The sequence below is a fragment of the Dreissena polymorpha genome, chromosome 12, assembly GCF_020536995.1.
Source record: "Dreissena polymorpha isolate Duluth1 chromosome 12, UMN_Dpol_1.0, whole genome shotgun sequence".
Taxonomy (NCBI): domain Eukaryota; kingdom Metazoa; phylum Mollusca; class Bivalvia; order Myida; family Dreissenidae; genus Dreissena; species Dreissena polymorpha.
The window spans coordinates 60,860,716-60,877,235 of record NC_068366.1 but is presented as its reverse complement, the minus strand read 5'-3'; the positions used below and the strand labels follow the sequence as shown (position 1 = coordinate 60,877,235).

The following is a 16,520-nucleotide window of genomic DNA, read 5'->3' as shown; positions in this document are numbered from 1 at the left end:
CCCGGTTCTCTCCACATTCCCCAAAACGGAAGGCTAAACTCTTCCTCAAATGAACTTATTTCTCTGTATCTCCCTACCATTGTGGATATGGTGTCAGCCTATCAACCGGGAGATCAAGGCTTTGATCCCCACTGTGGGAGCATTCTTTAGATCTCCCCCACAGACACCAATAACTGGTTCTTCCCAGGAAAAGGCCTCAAGAGTTGTTTTTTTTATCAGCCTTAGGCTTTCGATGCAATCCAGCAAAAATAAAAAGGTTTAAACCAAAACTGCCCTGTATTCTACACCCACTGCTTACCTTACTGCAGTAATACTCCATAAGAGCTGCTGCCATGAACACATGGTATGTGGATCGTTTGTCCTCTCTAGCCAGCTTGAACACCTGACGGGCCGACTTGATGCCCTCCGAACGACGGGCAAACTTCATGTACTGTATGTATGCCTATAGGGAAATGAGTTATGAAAGAACACACACTGTGATTGGCTTGAAAATGTCTACAGTTCATCATTGCTTAGTTATAATGTACATTCAAGAGCACCGGCTAGCGGGTACAGACCGCTCATCTATTTTTCTTTTTAAAGGTTAAGGGACCTATCTAAATACTTCAATCAACAAGAAACAGTCGGAGACGGGTGATGCTCCCCAAAGTTGTCACAATATTGCACTATATATTCAGATTAAAGGAAACTTCTAGTAGTTGGGGGGACAAGATTTGCACTATATGTACAGTTAATGGAAAATTTCAAAGGGCCATAACTCTGTGAAAAATCATCTGACCAGAACCGGCTGATAATATGCACATCTCCTCTAAGTAGTGAAGCTTCCCATAAAGTTTAATTGAATTCCGGTCATTAATTGCTGAGAAATATCCCGGACAAAAATTGTGCACGGACGGACAGACACACGGACAGACGAAGCGGCGACTATATACTGGATGGGATGGTGGACAGTCTTTTTAAAATCAAATAATAACAAGAGCTGTTTGTAAAACATGCATGCCCCCCATATGGGCTGTCAGTTGAAGTGGCAGCCATTGTGTGAATACGTTTTTTGTCACTGTGACCTTGACCTTTGACCTAATGTAAGATATCATCCGGAAACCATTGTACTCTTTCCAGTCACTGTGACCTTGACTTTTGACCTAGTGACCTGAAAATCAATAGGGGTCATCTGCCAGTCAAGATCAATGTACCTATGAAGTTTCATGATCCTAGGCGTAAGCATTCTTGAGTTATCATCCGGAAACCATTTTACTATTTCGAGTCACTGTGACCTTGACCTTTGACCTTGTGACCTAACAAGAGCTGTCAGAGGACAGCGCACTCGACTATTCGAGTGCTTGACAGTATTACGTAAGCCATCATGGGAAATTGTTCATATTCAATAATTTATGAGACGATCTTTCAAAAATAAAATAAAAGCTGCGCCATGAGCGCATGATACGCCCGTCGTTCGCCAATGAAGTAGTAAGGTAATAAATAACCCTTTGAATCATTTTTTTACTTCAGTTTATTTGTATTTGAATACATGGCTTATTTTATAAGTACATGAGCATGGAAATCACGAAATTTTGACGAACAAAGTCCCATAACTCTGGAACGACAATTCAGAATTCCGTCAAAAACGAAAGGGGATCAGGGTTTATCAATATTAAGATTGTGTTGAAATTTGAAAAAAATCCATCGAAGGATATTTGAGCTACAGTAGGACATTCAATGAAATCACGAAATTTTGACGAACAAAGTCCCATAACTCTGGAACGACAATTCAGAATTCCGTCAAAAACGAAAGGGGATCAGGGTTTATCAATATTAAGATTGTGTTAAAATTTGAAGAAAATCTGTCAAAGGATATTTGACGTAGCGTACGACATTAACAGACGGACGGACGGACGCGGGGTATACCATAATACGTCCCGTCATAGACGGGCGTATAAAAAGACAAAAAAAAATTTGGGGGGAGGGGTAGGGGGGGGGGGGGGGGGGGTAGGGGGGTGAGAGGGGGTATAATGTGGGGTGTGGTTATTTATAAGATGTTTGAAAAAAAAATTGGGGGGTAGGGGGGGTGGGGGGGGTGAGAGGGGGGTATAATGTGGGGTGTGGTAATTTATTAGATGTTTAAAAAAATATATTGGGGTGGTGGGGGGGGGTAGGGGGAGTGAGGGGGGTATAATGTGGGGTGTGGTAATTTAGTAGATGTTTAAAAAATAAAAAATTGAGGGGGGGGGGGGGTTGGGGTTAGGGGGAGTGAGAGGGGTTTAATGTGGGGTTGTGGTAATTTATTAGATGTTTAAAAAAAAAATGGGGGGGGATGGGGGGGGTAGGGGGTGTGGGGGGGGAGAGGGGGGTATAATGTGGGGTGTGGTAATTTATAATTTGTTTAAAAAAAAATTGGAGGGGGGTGGGTGGGGGGTAGGGGGGTGAGAGGGGGTTATAATGAGGGGTGTGTAATTAATTATTAGATGTTTAAAAAATTAAAAAATTTGTGGGGGGAGGGTAGGGGGTTGGGGGTGAGAGGGGGGGGTTATAATGTGGGGTGTGGTAATTAATTAGATGTTTAAAAAAAAATGGGGGGGGGGGGCGGGGGGGGGGGGTAGGGGGGGGTAGGGGGAGGGAGTGAGAGGGGGGTATAATGTGGGGTGTGGTAATTTATTTGATGTTTTAAAAAATGGGGGGGGGTGGGGTGGGGGGTGAGGGGGGAGTGAGAGGGGGGTTATAATGCTGGGTGTGGTAATTTATTAATGTTTAAAAAAAACTGTGGGGGGGTGGGGGGTAGGGGGGGTGGGGGTGAGAGGGGGGTAAAATGTGGGGTTGTGGTAATTTATTTGATGATGTTTAAAAAAAAATTGGGGGGGGGTGAGTTGGGGGGGGATATAGGTTGGGGTGATGTTGGTAAACAAGTATGCAAAATATAAAAGCAATATGTCATTGGACAATGAAACAAATAACAAATGATCTCACACTGACATGAACAAATATCCTCTATTTATTAAACATGAAATTTAAACTTCTTGCATTTGTTTCCCCTGTATATCAGAAAGATATAATAGTGTATTACCTCCCCTGTCCTGCTTATATTTATATTAATCAACAAAATTCAACATTAACACAATATTTTATATACAAAATATACAAAAAAATCTCATATTCTGATAATATTTTTACTAATCCACTTAATTTACTCAAATGATGATGTTTCATTGAACTGATAATTATAGATTTAGGATTACAGACCAGTTGCTTCAGTTATATTGTTCAGAGATCGCCCTGTTGGCCGCGTATGCGTTCTTAAGTTATCATCCAAAAACCATTTTACTATTTCAGGCCACCATGACCTTGACCTTTGACCTAGTGATCTCAAAATCAATAGGGGTCATCTGCGAGTCATGATCAATGTACCTTTGAAGTTTCATGATCCTAGGCCCAAGCATTCTTGAGTTATCATCCGGAAACCACCTCGTGGACAGACCGACCGACAGACCGACATGTGCAAAGCAATATACCCCCTCTTCTTCGAAGGGGGGCATAATAAAAATATTTTTTTTTTTTTAACCATGTTTCAGTAAGTGTTGCAAGTATGAAAGCAATAGCTTTGATACTTTAAGAATAAAGTGGACCTCAAACACAACTTAACCTAATGTTCAAGTATACAAGAGGGCCAAGATGGCCCTAGTTCGCTCACCTGAGAAGAGTGTGTTCATTTAATTTTTACCAAATGTATTGGGCTGTTTGTAAAACATGCATGCCTGCATATGGGCTGTCAGTTGTAATGGCAGCCATTGTGTGAATATGAATATATTAGTCATTGTGACTTTGACTTTTTACCTTGGTTTCTTGAGTTGTCATCTGGACACCATTTTACAGTGTTGAGTCATTGTTATTAAGACGTTTGACCTAGTGACTTGAACATTATGTTGGTCATCTGCCAGTCATGATCAATGTAACTATGAAGATCATGAATCTAGGCGTAAGAATGGTCAGTTAATATCAAGAAACAATTTTATTGTTTTGAGTCAGTGTGATGTTGATCTTTGATGTAGTAATTTGAAATTCAAAAGGGGTATTTTTATAATCATGATCAATGTACCTATGAAGTCTTTATCCCAGGTGAAAGTGTTTTTGAGTTATCATTTGAAAACCAATTTTTGTATTTTGAATCACTGTGACTGTCACCTTTGACCTAGTGACGAGAAGATCAATAGGGGTCATTGGTGAGTCATGATCAATGTAGCGAACAGTTAGCAATTTACATTCCAAACCTAAATTTGGTACATGTAGCTGTATATTTTAGAACCCTTTATCAGCAGTAGCATATATCCATTGTTAATGTCTTCTTTAAACACAGCCTGTTGACCAGAGCTCACACACCAACAAATTAAAGCAAAATGTTATTCCTGATCCCATACATTAACTTCATAAACAATCAATGTGTGTATCCTTCAGCATGACTCATTCCTTTCTCTCTCTCATAATCAATGTTAGGCATCAATGGGTTAATATCAAATTGAGTTGTGTGTGTTTGTTCTTGTGTACATGTAGATTTTAGAGCACATATGAACTGTAGTGTCCTAGTCTGATAACAAAATAATAATTGTATAGTCTTTTCATAGTTGACATGGTAAGATTTTAAATTACAAAACAAACAAATGAATTACATTCCATCTTGCATTGTTTCAAGGTCAGCCCAATGTTAGTCTGTCTGGAAATTGTCAATTTAGTGCTTTGTGTTTAATTACCAAAACATAAAAAACTTTTAACCACAAACATCTTAAAAAAAGATGCAATGATTATAATGCAATCATGTCAGATGGATAACAAAGTTATAAGATGTTCAAAACATCTACATGATAAATTCCATTTTTGATTGATTTAATAAGAAAATTCTATCAACTTTACCATTATATTGTTTTATGATCCTAGGCGTAAGCTTTCTTGAGTTATCATCCAAAAACCATTTTACTGTGTCAAGTAACCGTGACCTTGACCTAGTGACCTGAAAGTCAATATGGGTCATTTGCAAGTCATGATTAATGTACCTATGAAGTTTCATGATCCTAGGCATAGGCCTTCTTGAGTTATCATCTGGAAACCATTTTTCTAAGTTGAAACACCGTGACCTTGACCTTTGACCTAGTGACCTGTAAATCAATAGGGGTCATCTGCTAGTCATGATCAATGTACCTATGAAGTTTCATCATCCTAGGCATAAGCATTCTGGGTCACCTCAATGTACCTATGAAGTTTCATGATCCTAGGCATAAGCTTTCTTGAGTTATCATTCGGAAACCATTTTTCTAAGTTGAGTCACCGTGACCTTGACCTTTGACCTAGTGACTTGAAAATCAATAGGAGTCATCTGCAAGTCATGATCAATGTACCTATGAAGTTTCATGATCTTAGGCATAAGCGTTTTTGAGCTTTCATCCGGAAACCATTTTACTGTTTCGGGTCACCGTGACCTTGACCTTTGATCTAGTGACCTGAAAATCAATAGGGGTCATCTGTGAGTCACGATCAATGTACCTATGAAGTTTCATGATCCAAGGCATAAGTGTTCTTGAGTTATCATCCGGAAACCATTTTACTATTTCGAGTCACTGTGACCTTGACCTTTGACCTAGTGACCTCAAAATCAATAGGGGTCATCTGCGAGTCATGATCAATGTACCTATGAAGTTTCATGATCGCGTAAGCGTTCTTGCGTTATCATCCGGAAACCATTTTACTATTTCGGGTCACCGTGACCTTGACTTTTGACCTAGTGACCTCAAAATCAATAGGGATCATCTGCGAGTCATGATCAATGTACCTATGAAGTTTCATGATCCTAGGCCTAAGCGTTCTTGACTTATCATTCGGAAACCATCTGGTGGACAGACATATGGACCTACATGAGCAAAACAATAAACCCCCTCTTTTTCAAAGGGGGGCATAAAAATGTGACTTCCATAGTGTTCGATCACAAGGTTTGACCGAAACCATTTTTGAACTCAACTCTTGTATCAAAGAAACAAATGTTCTGACCAAATTTCATGAAAATTGGGCCAAAAATGTGACTTCTAGAGTGTTAACGTTTTCAATATATACATATAGAGAAAAATGCCCCGCCCACTGGCGGCCATGTTTTTTCACCGATCCAAACCATTGTCGAACTCGTCCAAGATATCAATAAAACCAATGTTTTGACCAACTTTCATGATGATTGGGCAAAAATTGTGACTTCTAGAGTGTTTACAAGGTTTCTCTATAGCCAAATAGGGAAAACTGCCACTATATACATATAAAGAAAAATGCCCCGCCCACTGGCAGCCATGTTTTTCACTGATCTGGACCATTTTCGAACACGTCCGAGATATCAATAAAACCAATGTTTTGACAAACTTTCATGATGATTGGACAAAAATTGTGTCTTCTAGAGTGTTTACAATGTTTCTCTATAGCCAAATATGGTAAACTGCCACTATATACATATAGAGAAAAATGCCCCGCCCACTGGCGGCCATGTTTTTTCACCGATCTGGACCATTTTCTAACATGTCCGAGATATCAATTAAATCAATGTTTTGACCACCTTTCATGATGATTGGGCAAAAATTGTGACTTCTAGAGTGTTTACAAGGTTTCTCTATAGCCAAATAAGGAAAACTGCCCCGCCCACTGGCGGCCATGTTTATCAACAGACCGGAACCACTTTTGAACTCAATCAAGATATCATTAAGACAAACATTTTGACAAAGTTACATGAAGATTGAACATAAAATTCGACTTCAACAGTGTTTACAAGGTTTTTCTTCTTTTTTTTACCTAGTTTTTGACCCGGAACAATCCAGTTTCGAACTCAGCCGAGATTTTATTGGGGCAAAGCTTCTGACCAAGTTTCATGAAGATGGGACAAGAAATGTGGCCTCTAGAGCGTTTACAAGCAAATGTTAACGGAAGGACGGACGGACGGCGGACAAAGACCGGTCAGAAAAGCTCACCTGAGCAATCAGGTGAGCTAAAAAAGGATACATAGTTCTGTCAAAAAAAGCCAGCCAAATATGTCTAACTTTGCCTGCCCAGTAGATGAGCTAATAAATAGTTATACATAGAAACTCCTGAAATGGCTAGTAACAAACACCTTTTTATTTGGCATTTTCTTTATAAAATGTTTCGTTTTTTTTAATAAAACTTTTAATCATTTTTCCATGGAGTTTTTCAAATTAAGACAAGGGACAAAATTGTCACAAAACCAGGTTTTCATTGTGAAAAAAAAATCTGATAAAGGGAGAAAACTCAAACTGAACTTTTGAAATGAACAAACAAAATAAACCCCCTTTGTAAGTTTGTTTTTTTAAAAAATCTATTTTTAGTCGTGGCGACCTTGACATTGGAGATATTGACGTGATTCTTTCGTGCGACACACCGTCCCATGATGGTGAACAAATGTGCCAAATGATTTTAAAATCTCACAATGAATGACATAGTTATGGCCAGGACAAGCTCATTTATGGCCATTTTTGACCTTTGAACTCAAAGTGTGACCTGGACCTTGGAGATATCGACGTAATTATTTCGCGCGACACACCGTCCAATGATGGTGAACAAATGTGCCAAATGATTTTAAAATCTGACAATGAACGACATAGTTATGGCCCGGACAAGCTTGTTCCGCCCGCCCGCCAGCCAGCCCGCCAGCCAGCCAGCCAGCCAGCCCGCCCGCCCGCATTCGCCAATCTAATAACCAGTTTTTTCCTTCGGAAAACCTGGTTAAAAATAATCTCGCCCATTCTGACTACCTGAACTTTAAATCAAGGAAGCCCAATGACATTGTTTACTTGCCATGTCAAGCAGGTGATAGGACAAACAAATATATAATTAAACAACACACATCCGCTTAAGTCATGCCTTAAAATGTGCTCAATCAATAATTAAATGTTAGAAACTTTAAAATTGCAAATGTAGATTTCAAACAAAACACAAGGTCACACATTCCTAATTTATAATTAGGCAAAAGCAGATTTTAACTGATAATTTTTTTTCCCGAAAAAACAACAACACAACCTATCCCTTTAAAGAAAGTATAAAAGCAACACATTAACTATTTGAGCTTGTATAAGGACTTACCAGTGTTGGATCCATGGTTTCCACTGCAATACATCTCTTGTAGATACTGTGTATTTTCTCATACTTCATACGACACTGAAAATGAAAATCATTTCCATGGAACAAGTGTTAAAAAAAATACACATGTTTTCACACAAAAGTGCAACAAAATAACATGATGTGCTCATAACATATTATATTTACAGCGCTGAAAAAAGTTAAAATTTATGTCATCACTGATAAAATATCATGTTAAAAGCAGATTTACAAATTTCAGGTTAGAAAAAAATAAAATATTCATATTGATAAAGATTTCAAGCAAACAAAATGGTATAAATATTACAACCTTACTTAAAACTTTTGGGGCTTTACTATTAAAAACTATAACACTTGGAAAAATGGGGCCATAATAGGCCCCAGAAAAATGGCAGGTCAGCTCCATGGTATACCTCCTCAAAGTCAGCATATGTGAAGTAGATGAGAGTGTTCTCCTTCATGGTGGTGGTGATCGCCCGCTCGAACAGGGCAGCCGCCTCATCAGCGAACAGCTTGCCTGCATTCTGGTCCTGGGGTGGAGAAGTAAGGGTAATTTGGGCTTTTTTCTTGGAAAACTGGGCTTAATGCATTAAGTGTCGTCCAGATTAGCCTGTGCAGACTGCACTGGCTAATCAGAGATGACACTTTCTGCTTTTATGGAAGTTTTTTGTTTAAAGAATGTCTCTTCAAACAGGAAATCCATTCTAGGGGGAAAGAGTCATCCCTAAAGGGGTGGCCTTTTGCAGTCGGACTGTCGTTCAGTCTGTCCATCCATCCGACATCCTGTTTCTTTAAGGCTTTAAGATATTTACCAGATTTTTGGTATGTTAGTCTACCTGCATGAGTTACAGATCAAGTTTGAGTTTCGTTCAGGCCCATTGATTTTTGACGAAGTTATTGGCCTAGGACTGATTGGTGTGTAAGTCTATCTATATGATTATCAAGTTTGAGTTTTGTTCCTGTCCACTAAAGTTACTGGCTTTGGACTCAGGAATTTTCTTAGAAATAATACTTGTCCAGATTTTTTTTCCCAAAACGCTTTCAGATACCGACTTTATTTTTGGAGTGTGAGTCCACCTAAATGACCTACAGATCAAGTTTTCAAATGTTCGAGTACATTGATTGTTTATATAAAATAACTCTTTTCCAGATTTTTTGGCAAAACTCTTTGAGATATTTTTCCTGATTTTTGTTGTGTGAGTCTACATGCATGACTTTCAGATAACGGTTGAGGGTTTTTATGTTTGTGTTTGAAACAAAAGTGGAAAAGACAGGGCATAAGTGCCCTATGGACACATAACTTGTTGCAAATGCATTAAGCTCTTTTTTTTACTAAGATTTGTTTAAAGACTGCTACATACCCCTTTCTCTGTCAGCAGCTGACTGGACTGTTCCAGATAGTTGGCTGCCTCTATCCACACATCTGGGTGGTAGGCCAGGCACAGCAGGCACTGCTCATATGCAAACATCACTGAAACCAAACAGCAGTCTCTCCTTGATTGTTAGTTACATAATGGAATGAGTTTAACAAGAGCACCGCAAAGCGGGTGCCACGCTCGGCTGCGGGTGCAGTTTTGAACAAGATACCGTCGGAGACAGGTGATGCTCCCCAAAGTTTTTTTTTGTAATATTGCACTATATATTCAAATAAAAGGAAACGTCTTGAGGGCACAGTAGTTGGGGGGGACAAGAATTTTTTTAAAAAAAATTTCAAAGGGCCATAACTCTGTGAAAAAATCATCCGACCAGAACCCGCTGATAATATGCACATCTCCTCTTGGTAGTGAAGCTTCCCAAAAAGTTTCATTGAATTCCGGTCATTAGTTGCTGAGAAATAACCCGGACAAAAATTGTGCACGGACGGACACACAGACGGACAGACGAAGCAGCCACTATATGCTCCCCCCAAAATAAAGGGGAGCATAATAAATGAAAGCTTGTCAGATTATATTTTTTTTTAAGGTCACAGTGACCTTGACCTTTGACCTAGTGACCCAAAAATAGGTGTGGCATGTAGAACTAATCAAGGTGCAGCTACATAAGTTTCAAAGTTGTAGGTTGAAGCACTTTGATTTTAGAGCCAATGTTCAGAACCTTAACAAAATGTTAAGGTTTTAGCACGACGCAGACGGCCGACTTAGGACGACGAGATGGCTATGACAATACCTCGGGTTTTCTCCGAAAACAGCCGAGCTAAAAATACCATAAGCTGGCAAAAGAAGTACATGACAATTTGATTCCAGATGAAGTAAAATATGAATAAATAATAGAGAATGTTTTTTTTTGTATGCACTTACCATCTTAAATATGGGTTAATATGGGACGAAACTTGAAGCACATGCATTAAGACCCATTTTCACATATCGGGGCTCATATCAAAATGTGACAACATAAATAGGTCACACACAATCTTATTTCAAATACTCCAATCACTGATTAAGCATTATCTATCTGTTGTGCTACCTCGTTTTGTAATAAGTGCCTGGTCCTCTGTCCGTAGCGGGTTCTCCTTCTCCCAGGTGATGTACTTCTTCCACAGCTCCACCTGCAGTATCCAAAATTCGTTTAAATTCAAGTGAGTATAACTTGGCAAATAATATTGTGACACACAAGAAACAAATGTTTTGCTCTTCTACATAGTATATACAGCAACATATCTATAAAGTTTCATGTTTTTAAACAGAAAACTGCAAGACAAGAACATCAGAGAAGCATAGTGCAACACTAGGTCTTTTGTCATATGCCGATAGTGTACCTCCAGACCAGCTTAGGCATTTTCGAAATTTGGTCAGGAGGAACTTCCATGTTTGCTAATGAGACCAGAGAACCTACGCAACTATATACATAAGTGGAATTGTCTTACAAAATGGTTCTTACCAATAACCAAAGTTTTAAGTTATTAGTTGAAATACTGAAGATTGAATAGTTTTCTTAAAGGATTCCCATGAGCCCATTAAAGGTTAACACATATTTATCAATATTATATGACTCAGCTTGTTGCAATATGGTGTCCACGTTACTCTTTGAAATAATGACCTTCTGAGCTGAAAGTCACCCTACTACTATGTGCATATATGATTGTCTAGAGAAGGAAATGACACTGGGTAGACCCATGTAATTATAGGATAAACTTGTCTATTTTAACAGCAGTCAAAAATATATTAAATTCATTGTCTACTTTTTGTATGATATTTATTTTTTCTTTCACCAATATTCTATATTTGACCCTCATTGTGGAAAACGGGGCAAAATGCATGTGCATGAAATGTCCTCCCAGACTTACCTGTGCAGTCAGCACAGCCTAATCAGGGACAAAATTGTCTGCTTTATGGAATTTTTTGCTTACAGAAAGTCCCTTTTAACCCTTAACAACATAGATATGTATTTTGATGTGTTTACAGTCCCTTAGAAAGTTAAAGGTTATTAAAGACCTTTCTTACTAGGTTCAAGTTTAAAAGGTTTCATTTCCAACCCTTAGATACTGATAAGCAGCAAACAGCATAAAACCTGAACAGACTGCAAGTTACTAGCAGGCTGTTCTGGTTTAATGCTGATTGCACATAGCCATTTTCACTTTGCTTCTGAGTGGGAAAGGGTTAAACAAAAATCCAGTTTAGGCAGAAAGTGTCTTCACTGATTAGATTGTGTGGACCGCACATGCTTAACTGGGACAATACTTTGCACACATGAATTAAGCCAAGTTTTCCAAAAACGAGGCTCATTTCACACAATAGATCCAAATTGTCCCCCTCACCTGTGTAGCCTCCTCGGGGGTGTTGGTGGGCGGCACAGAGGGCAGGTTGCGGTTCAATCCCCGTGTGACCACCTCATACTCCTTGGAGACCCGGCGGGCGTTCATGTAGTCACGTGCCCGGTCCTCTACCATCTTCTTAGCAATCAGCGGATTGATACTCTACAGGTGGAAAGACTTCATTTACTGTTAAATCATATTTATTGGTCGGCATGAAATTTCATGGTTGAAAAATAATTGACTTTTTCGTTGACACATGTCCTGTGGATTTCTGACATACGAGAAAAACTTCAGGAGTTTGTGCCGGTCATCTTCATAATGTTTCATATTATGTGTTTATGTTAAAATTGTGGATTGGTCACCTCACAAAATTGACGAAAATTAATGTCCCAAAAATAATTATAATTTGAAAGTAATACAAATTGTTTGTAATGCAAGTCTGGCAAGAAGAATAAAACATTCCATAATACTGCTGATGAGTTGATAGAATTGATGCATTGGTGTGAATGATAGACACATGTCTGCACTCACAGTAACTCTTTACACAAGCTTGAAGCAGCTTAACCTTCAACCTGGGCCATACTTATCTGTTAAAAGCCACTAGCAGTACAGGTCCACCAGTTGAACAACTCAGTTCACCCTTACTTTGTAGTGTCCCCAAGTTTCACATTGTTCACAGTCACCCATACCAAGACATGATCTCCTCCGTATAAATTATGGATTTGAACCTTTGATATTTTAAGGGAAAATAAAGCTGAATATGAAAAAATCATCCCCATGTGCCAATAAAGGGTGCACTCACATTTTCATAGTGGCCATAGTCCTTCCAGAGCTGCTCTATGTTGATCATTGGGTTGATGACACCCCTCTGGAACACCTTACGCACCGCGGTGATACGCTGGTTTTCTGCATACGAGCCCACAGCATCGCTGATATACAAAATTTGAATATACAATATATATTATTTGCATCAAAGGTTGTTTAATATACAAGGAAGCTTCTTCAGATACAACAGATACATCACGGTCAATCATTTGTGATTTTTTCAATCAAGTTCTGCGTGCACATGGTCGGTCATGGGTTTAGGCTCTCCTTGGGTCAGGACCAAATGAAAACATGACTATTCAAGGGCACTTCCTGACATATGTTAAAAAATTCCATGACTTGTCTTGATAAAATAAGAAATTCCATGATTTCCCGATGAAGAGAGTATTTCCATGATTCCTACACATCCCTGGCATTTAACTCAATGCACACTATTAAGTGAGGAATATACATGCAGGACATAATCATATTTTGACAAAACGTTATTTGGAGACATGCTTTGTTATGTCTATTTAGTATTTTCATTGTGTTTGTTTTCGTAATAAGACAGAAAATAAAGGAGGGACCCACAAAGTTCCAGTTGTATCAGCCATTTTAAATCAATTAATCATTATTAAACAGTTATCTTATTTTTTTAGTCTGAGCAGTAGTAGCAATGGTTGGTACACATACTCCTCACCTGGGTGACAATTCTTCAATTCCAACTCCTTACACAATGCAGTCACAGACATAAAAGGATCTCACATTCTTTAACACACAGTTATTTTGTATTATTCTCTTTATGAACATGGGGCCTGTTGTACTTACACAGACTTGAGGAAGTTGATGTAGTCACTCCAGATAGAGGAGGACATGATATCCATGCCCATCTTGTCCAGAGCAAAGTCATATGCCTGCGCCATCTTCTCCCTGCAATGTATAGCCAGACTCAAGTCATGCACGGCACCTAGACTAACTGAGTTCTATTCAAGCAGGGCACCAGACTGAGTACTATTAATGCTGAGCGCTGAATTAACTGATTACTATTCAGGTTGGGCACCAAAATGTCTGATTTTCATGCATGAATTTCAATTAAACACAAGGATAACAAATGTGTATGCCTTTTGTAACTCAGTCGATGTGGGAAGGCTTACTGATTTTTATGTATGCTGGACACCAGACTAACTGATTTGTATGCATGAACTAAGTCAAGTCAGGCACCAGATGAGCCTGTTTGTATGCATAAACTCAGTCAAGTAGATTAACTGGTTTATATGCATGAACTCAGACAAGCAGATTAATCAGTTTGTGTGCATGAAGTATGTCAAGCAAGACACCAGATCAACAAGTTTGTAAGCTCAGTAAGGCTGGGCACCAGACTCACTGATTTGTATGCATGAACTCAGTCAAGCCAGACACCAGATAAACTGGTTTGCTTGCATAAACTCAGTCAAGCCAGACACCAGATTAACTGATTTGTATGCATAAACTTAGTCAAGCAAGACGGCAAATTAACCTGTTTGTATGCACTAGCTCAGTAAGGCTGGGCACCAGACTCACTGATTAGTGTGCATGAACTCACTCAAGCAAGACACCAGATTAACCTGTTTGTTTGCATAAACTCAGTCAAGCTAGACACCAGTTTAACCAGTTTGTATGCATAAACTCAGTCAAGCCAGACACCAGATTAACTGATTTGTATGCATAAACTCAGTCAAGCCAGACACCAGATTAGCCTCTTTGTATGCATAAACTCAGTCAAGCCAGACAACAGATTAGCCACTTTGTATGCATAAACTCAGTCAAGCCAGACACCAGATTAACCAGTCTTTATGCATAAACTCAGTCTTTATGCATAAACTCAGTCAAGCCAGAAACCAGAATAACCAGGTTTTATGCATAAACTCAGTCAAGCCAGGCACCAGATTAACTAGTTTTTATGCATGAACTATGTCAAGCAAGACACCAGATTAACTGGTTTGTATGCATGAGCTCATTTAGGCTGGGCACCAGACTCACTGATTTATATGCAAAAACTCAGTCAAGCCAGACACCAGATTAATCGGTTTGTATGCATGATCTAAATCAAGCTGGGCTAGACATAGCAAAAGATCGCTTGCCCATTGCCTTGAAACAATTCTTAATGCTAACGTTGAATTGCCAGATAGCCCAACTAACAGTCCAGTGATGTTTACTTCCAGTTTTCTAAACAAAACATTTCTTGCTTATACTGATTCTTATAAAATCAATTAGTTTTTCAACTTCAAAAATAATTATTTCTTCTGAACAGTTAGCATCATAAAAAACTCATTCAGTTTTCCATAAATAGAACTTCATACAAATGTAATGTATATTTTAAGAAGAATACTGAATGTATAAATGGCTGAAAAGATTGTACTCACCTGACAAGAAATCAGAGAGATAGAGAGAGCAATAGGACAGAGAGTAGGACATGTGCTGCATACAGTCAAATACTATGGCAACATTTACATGTTGAATTCGCATTTATTATGTTCAAATACAACAATTCAAGTATATACATTACCCATAACAAAATGGATAAGTGGAAGAAATGTTTACCCAGTGAGTTCTTGTTTTTAAATCAGATATTTTCCATATAAAACACAGACAAGAATTTAAAAAAACATTTTGTTAACAAAAAGCTACACAAAGCATATTGAATATTTATAAATCAATCAATGCGCAATATACTATGACCAGCATTTCTGGGTAAACATTTTTACATATATTGAAAATAAAAATTTATTCCATGTAAGATAAAAATTTATCACATAAATATTTAAAGTAAATTAACAGAATATAAATTTAATATTATTTTTTACGTTTTCAGAGGTATCGTACACAAATGCTTTACTTAACGAATCTTGCATTGCAACCAGTATCTAAAAGCAAACAATTGATTGCTTCATTTTTAAATTAACATAATTATCAAAAGAATTTCCTTTTCAAAAATATAAAACTAACATTAGATTAATATTTTTTCTCTTTTTTCCTTCAGTTTATAAAATTCTTGTTTAGTTGTTCCAATAAAATGCCTTCAAAGGGTCTTACACAACTGCTCAATTCCAAAATGAAAGAAAATAACGGATGCATCAAACTTAAAAAAGAAACCCTAGAGTAGAGTAAGAATTTTGCGAATATATTGTTCCAACCATGAAATGTGAATTTTGCTGCTATCTTTTTTCTTACACAATAACTGATATTATTATTATCTTTCATTACCGAACAAAACAAATTATTGTAATTTCTTGATGAAAAAAGAACAATTCAAATATCGTAATTTCGTAAATACACTCAAAACTAAGCATTTAAGATTCCACAAAATATGATAAAAATTATACAGACAAAATGTACACTAAATATGCGAAAAAATCTACAAGCCCTTGTTTATTTTCAGTAAAACAAGGGAGACAACTGGTGAAGAGTGCTGACTCCTGGACAGACCTGTACGAGGGTAATTTGCCCTTGGTGTCTTTGATGTAAGTGATGTAGAGTTTCCATAAGTCTATGTTGAGAATTTTAATCAGGCATCGCTGGAACAGCTGGAAAAGGGAATTGAAACTGAATACACAGAATGATACAATACAAAGACTTACATATGGATGAAACATGTTTATGGTATATGTTTTACAAGTTCATGGATTTAAAGTAAGGCAGTTAAATCATACAATTATTTTGAACACATAATTCAACCACTTCTGGCTGCTTTTTTATGCTTACGTAAAAAATATACTTAAAGTTGTGGAAATCATATGTTCCCTATAAACTTTATTTAACACCTGTAAATGTTGTTCCACATTATATGTATTTTTCACAATTTTTT

At 37.9% G+C, this 16,520-nt stretch overlaps 1 protein-coding gene across 2 annotated transcripts in view; it reads right to left on the bottom strand.

The window, feature by feature from the left end:
• The window catches only part of LOC127853505 (cleavage stimulation factor subunit 3-like), a 39,418-nt gene that overhangs the window by 8,322 nt on the left and 14,576 nt on the right, over positions 1–16,520 (bottom strand). The window contains exons 5-13 of one of the 2 annotated variants that reach the window (XM_052388060.1): positions 16,142–16,239; positions 13,505–13,606; positions 12,675–12,801; positions 11,876–12,034; positions 10,585–10,666; positions 9,483–9,592; positions 8,535–8,651; positions 8,107–8,181; positions 299–442 (exon numbers count right to left, since the gene is read on the bottom strand). In XM_052388060.1, the coding sequence (XP_052244020.1) occupies positions 299–442; positions 8,107–8,181; positions 8,535–8,651; positions 9,483–9,592; positions 10,585–10,666; positions 11,876–12,034; positions 12,675–12,801; positions 13,505–13,606; positions 16,142–16,239 (1,014 nt within the window). The remainder of the gene's footprint in view (positions 1–298; positions 443–8,106; positions 8,182–8,534; positions 8,652–9,482; positions 9,593–10,584; positions 10,667–11,875; positions 12,035–12,674; positions 12,802–13,504; positions 13,607–16,141; positions 16,240–16,520) is intronic. The other variant, XM_052388061.1, reaches the window with a different exon arrangement.